The sequence below is a fragment of the Curcuma longa genome, chromosome 1 (genome assembly GCF_044706935.1).
Source record: "Curcuma longa cultivar G26 ecotype Majalengka, Jawa Barat chromosome 1, ITB_CL_G26_1.1, whole genome shotgun sequence".
In the NCBI taxonomy this organism is placed as follows: Eukaryota; Viridiplantae; Streptophyta; class Magnoliopsida; order Zingiberales; family Zingiberaceae; genus Curcuma; species Curcuma longa.
The window spans coordinates 25,403,023-25,407,746 of record NC_133861.1 but is presented as its reverse complement, the minus strand read 5'-3'; the positions used below and the strand labels follow the sequence as shown (position 1 = coordinate 25,407,746).

The 4,724-nt window shown below is 40.4% G+C and overlaps 1 protein-coding gene across 4 annotated transcripts; it reads right to left on the bottom strand.

The window, feature by feature from the left end:
• Positions 1-2,098: 2,098 nt before the first annotated feature.
• Positions 2,099-3,818, bottom strand: LOC141822934 (NEDD8-activating enzyme E1 catalytic subunit-like). 4 transcript variants are annotated; one of them, XR_012601386.1, is made up of 6 exons: positions 3,627-3,818; positions 2,962-3,020; positions 2,823-2,885; positions 2,692-2,748; positions 2,491-2,593; positions 2,099-2,244 (listed from the first exon to the last, which is right to left on the bottom strand). XR_012601386.1 is itself a non-coding variant. In XM_074710258.1 (6 exons), the coding sequence occupies exons 1-5, from the start codon at positions 3,247-3,249 to the stop codon at positions 2,549-2,551; spliced, it is 237 nt and encodes a 78-aa protein (XP_074566359.1). In that variant the 5' UTR covers positions 3,250-3,424; the 3' UTR covers positions 2,099-2,244; positions 2,491-2,548. The 4 variants fall into 4 exon arrangements, 3 of the variants coding, with proteins under 3 accessions (XP_074566359.1, XP_074566410.1, XP_074566467.1); XM_074710258.1 differs by lacking the exon at positions 3,627-3,818 and adding an exon at positions 3,240-3,424 and having other exon boundaries at positions 2,491-2,596; XM_074710309.1 differs by lacking the exon at positions 3,627-3,818 and adding an exon at positions 3,240-3,424 and having other exon boundaries at positions 2,497-2,596.
• Positions 3,819-4,724: the final 906 nt, after the last annotated feature.

Genomic DNA, 4,724 nt, shown 5'->3' with positions numbered 1-4,724 from the left:
GTCTTTAGGGTCACGATCCTCTCCGCCCAATCGCGAGCCGAGCGGAGCAAGGTTCACCCCTTGGCTTTCCAGCAGCTGCGGCAGAGGCGAAGGCAAGCAAGCTCGGCGCGGTTGGAAGGAAGCCGCACCGAACGGGGAGGAAGCAGAGTCGCAATTAGGGCACCGGCGGACGCCCGAGGAAGAGGGAAGGCAGCTCATGAGGTTCTTAGGGGGTTTCCCCTTCACCGATAGGGATGCCACCGTGCAATTCCAAGATGAAGAAGATCAACAAGACCGCCTTGCTCAACCCTCTGCCGGCGACGCAGTCGACTGCTCCAGTAGCCCCCTCGCGCAGACAGCAGCGGCGGCCTGACGAAGGAGAAGGGAGACTCCACAGGGACGAAGCGCCGCGCCTGGGTCGCGAGGAAGATGATGCACAGAAGCCATCCATCCCAAAATCGTGTACCCTTACAAGGAGCTACAGTTGCCGGCTAGGGTTAATTAGGTTTAAACCGGCTTAAATCAGATTAGGGTTTTTGGCTAAACCAGACTTTAACCATAAACACTGTCGCAAACCGGGTTGAGCTTTGGTTCGCTTGGTTCACTATCCAAACAAACTCCGATTTGACCCAAACTAATATTGTTCATTTTATTTTCCCAAGACAAAAATTTTCATCTCTTCCGTTTTGCCAAAATATCTTCCATCACGAGACAAACCAAGTTGGTTCAATTTTGATTCAAAATTGAATCATTTGGTTCACTAACCAAACGATCTCCGATTTGAATGAAATTAATTCCATTCGTTTCATCTTCGTAAGACGAATTCCATTATTTTGTCCTTTGTCTGGTCCAATCAGATTTTATCTCTCTTGTTCTGAGAATCTAATTCTCAAACTTGTTTTAAGTCCTTCGGAGAACTTGTTGTGCGTGCGACCCAATAGGTTCCCGGTTATGTTGGCCGTCCGTAATTAACCATTAATTATGGAATGATCATGAGTGGCACCTAGTAGTACATCATGATCCCCAAATGATCAAAAATCAATAATTGATTCTAGAACGTTTCTAAACCCTTCAACAGCTACATTGAATCGTGTCTTATTTCTTTCACCGTCTTATACCCGCTTGGTTCAGGACATGGTTTATGTGTCGGTCCCCACTAGGCTGACTATGTCACACCTAGCCCAAGCTGCTTTCTTATCCTGTGGATTCAAGTTACTTGTACATATGTCTAAGAGTACTGTACTCTTAACATGTAATGCTTTGGACAAAGACTTTTAGTAACAATCCTGACAAGTGGCCGCAAGGTATACGTCTCCTTTTCCAAGGAGTGGTGAATCCTTTGTGGGCTATTCAAACACCTTTGGACACTTCAACTTATACCCAATCATCTCGGGTCCACACTTCCTCGGATATGCTGGCTTAAGATGTCAAAGTATAAGCCTCCATGACCAAGATGACTTGAATACCTCAAGTCAAAGGAAACTCGCACTTAAGCTGCGGCTCCTTTCGGTGGGACACTACAAGAATTCAGGTATTTAGCGACGAAATATTTTCGTCGCTAACCTAATAATTTCGTCGCTAACATATCTTAGCGACGATAATATATCGTCGCTATTTTTGTCGCTATAAGCTTGTCGCAAACTAACATTAGCGACGAAATTTTGACAATTCGTCGCTAACATTAGCGACGAAATAATAATCGTCGCTAATCCCCGAAAATTCGTCGCTAACGTTAGCGACGAATTGTCAAAATTTCGTCGCTAAAGTTAGCGTCGAATTGTCAAAAATTCGTCGCTAACGTTAGCGACGAATTATCAAAATTTCGTCGCTAACACCTCGAAATATGTCAGCGGAGAATCTCGAAGGTTAGCGACGAATTTAACCAAATTCGTCGCTAACCCGTTAGCGACGAATGCATATAATCGTCGCTAACTAGCAGATTTTCTATGATTTCGTGGTTAACTAGCAGATTTTCTGCTCCCGTTTCTCTTTTTTCCCTTATATCCTGTAATATATGCACATACAATAAACCCTAATACATACACATCACAAAATAACATTCAATAACATATTCACACACAACAAACACAAAGTTTAACACAAAGTTTATCACATAAATTTATCACATCACAAAGTTTGACACAATGTTTAACACAAAGTTTATCACATCACAACAAATACAAAGTTTAATACAAAGTTTCACAATACAAACAAGCTCCCCGATAATTATATGGTCCAAGTTCCTTTGGATATCCAGTGTAGTACCTGCAATTTGAAAACAATATCATGTAAAATTAGAATCTAAAGATACATGTTATACCAAGGAAATGACAATGAAACAATGACCCAAAAAAAACAAAGTACTTGAAGAATATAAATAAACCGGATCACTTTTTCTAGCAAACCAAGTGTAAATATCCATTCTCAGTTTGATTTCATTCTTTAAATCAGAAAGTATAACCTAGTGAATTGATAAATGATACCTTTAACTCATATTCAGATTGCACATACCTTTACCTCATAGCTTAAGGATAAATGATACATTGATGAATTGATGAGGAAGAGAACATTAAGTAAGGTAATTATAGGATGACATTATTTGCAGAATCCTTCCCTGCTGATCCACCATATGTTAAACAAAAAGGAGAACTCATTCATCCATCAATAGAAATCATTGAACTAGAAAAAAAAGCATATGAAAGCTTATCATACCTGTGTCAAAGAATATGTTACACCAGTAATGCCAAAAAGTTCAGCTCTCTTCAAAGCCTGTCAAGATATAAAGAAAATATAAATGAAAATTTCATATTAGTAAAAAAAGATATACACCGTAAGCAATCAACCTCTAAGTAAATCCACTGCATATGCTCAGGATCATCAGCATCAAAAGATTTCCCATGATGGACCTATCAAACCAAAAAAATGATAAGAATAGTGGACTGAAACACAAGATACGAGAGATTGAAAGTAATATTGCAATACCTCCCCCCATTTGATCAGATGTGCATACTCAATACAGTGAGCAGCAGTTCTAGGGGTCTCTGCAAGAGTACATAATGGAAACTTCACTTGTGGTGGGAAAAGCCATATGTTGCATTCAAAACAAGGAGTTCTTCCTGGTAAGATTACTCTAGCATGACCCTTAAAGCCTTCAGTTTAAGGGTCATCTCTTAGCATAATAATTACATAATTACATAATAAAGTTTTGCATTTCAGAAATGTGGGGGAACTAAGCAAGTTTGCTAAGACCACTGACTGACCTATGTTCATCTCTTAGCATTACTTGCACTTAGAACAATAACATCCCGTTTCTTATTGGTACGTGAGAAAGAACAGTTTGCCTGCTCGAATAACCATGCAAACAAGGAATTAATATTCCCTCAGAACAAACAATTCCGTCTTTTCAATCTCTGAATCCAAAATACCAAAGTAGAATCTTCAGAAAAAAAACAGTGTGAAATGTACTATGCTACGAAGTTAAATCAAACACAAAACAAAAACATGCGGAAAAGAGAATAAAATTGCAAAAGCATATAAATGAATACTGATCGAATTATAGCTTCATCCGTCTAATGCACAAAACATCAAACAGTTATGGGGCATCGTATATAAACATTTACGACAACTGTACAATCTAAATCCGAGACCTGAAGAGGAACTGGCGGTTCAGATTGGAGACCTCAATTGTATCCATGTCAATGACGTCGATGTTCTTGAACCCGGACAAGGCCAAGTCCTTCAGCAGCTCGCAGCCCAAGCCGCCGGCCCCAACCACGAGCACCCTCACGATATCTCCGATGTCCTCCCTAAGCTACGGCGATCGACCCAGAAAACGGTCACAGTGGTGACCTTGGTTGCAGTGGTGACGGAGGGGGGAGGCGTACGGAGGAAGCTGACCGCCGGAGCAGACGAAGAGTCTACAGTGTCGGAGAAAGTCGGAGAAAGAAGAGTCGCAGAGGAAGAAAAGTGTCGCGGGTTAGGGATTTTAGGCGAAGGTTAGCGGCGATCTTCACTTTTCGTCGCAAAAAAAAATAAAAAAAAAGGGGTTAGCGACGACAAATAATTGTTTCATCGCAAAAAATCGAACGAAGGCGGGATTAAGATTTAGGTGACGATTAGCGACGATTTTTAAATTTCATCGCAAAAGCTGAAATTAGCGACGAAATTTGATATTTCATCGCTAACCATTAGCAAAAGTTGAAGTTAGCGACGAAATTTGATATTTCGTCGCTAACGGTTAGCGATGAAATTAATATTTCGTCGCAAAAACTGAAGTTAGCGACGAAATATCAAATTTCGTCGCTAACGGTTAGCGACGAATTTAATATTTCGTCGCAAAAACTGAAGTTAGCGACGAAATATCAAATTTCATCGTTAACGGTTAGCGACGAATTTAATATTTCATCGCAAAAACTATAGTTAGCGATGAAATATGATATTTCGTCGCTAATACTTATATTAGCGACGAAAATGAAAATCGTCGCTAATAATTCGTCGCTATTTTTATGATCTCTTGTAGTGGTGATCTCTTGCTGGATCTGATCGGTATCCTCTCATGAACTCAGAGCACATGATACGTCAGACCTCGTACATGTCATAGTATACACGATTGATCCTATTGCCGAAGCATAAGGAATCATACTCATGTAAATCATCTCATCTCTTGTCCGTGGACGCATAGACTTCGAAAGGTGATCCTTTCTCGGATTCAAGCATGCTAAACCCCTTTTAGCATCTTGTCTATT

Coding starts and splice junctions, on each gene's coding strand:
- LOC141822934 (XM_074710258.1), bottom strand. Junction 2,886..2,961: donor ATCTGATCAAATGGGGGGAG/GTATTGCAATAT, acceptor TTGGTTTGATAG/GTCCATCATGGGAAATCTTT. Junction 2,749..2,822: donor TGCAGTGGATTTACTTAGAG/GTTGATTGCTTA, acceptor ATATCTTGACAG/GCTTTGAAGAGAGCTGAACT.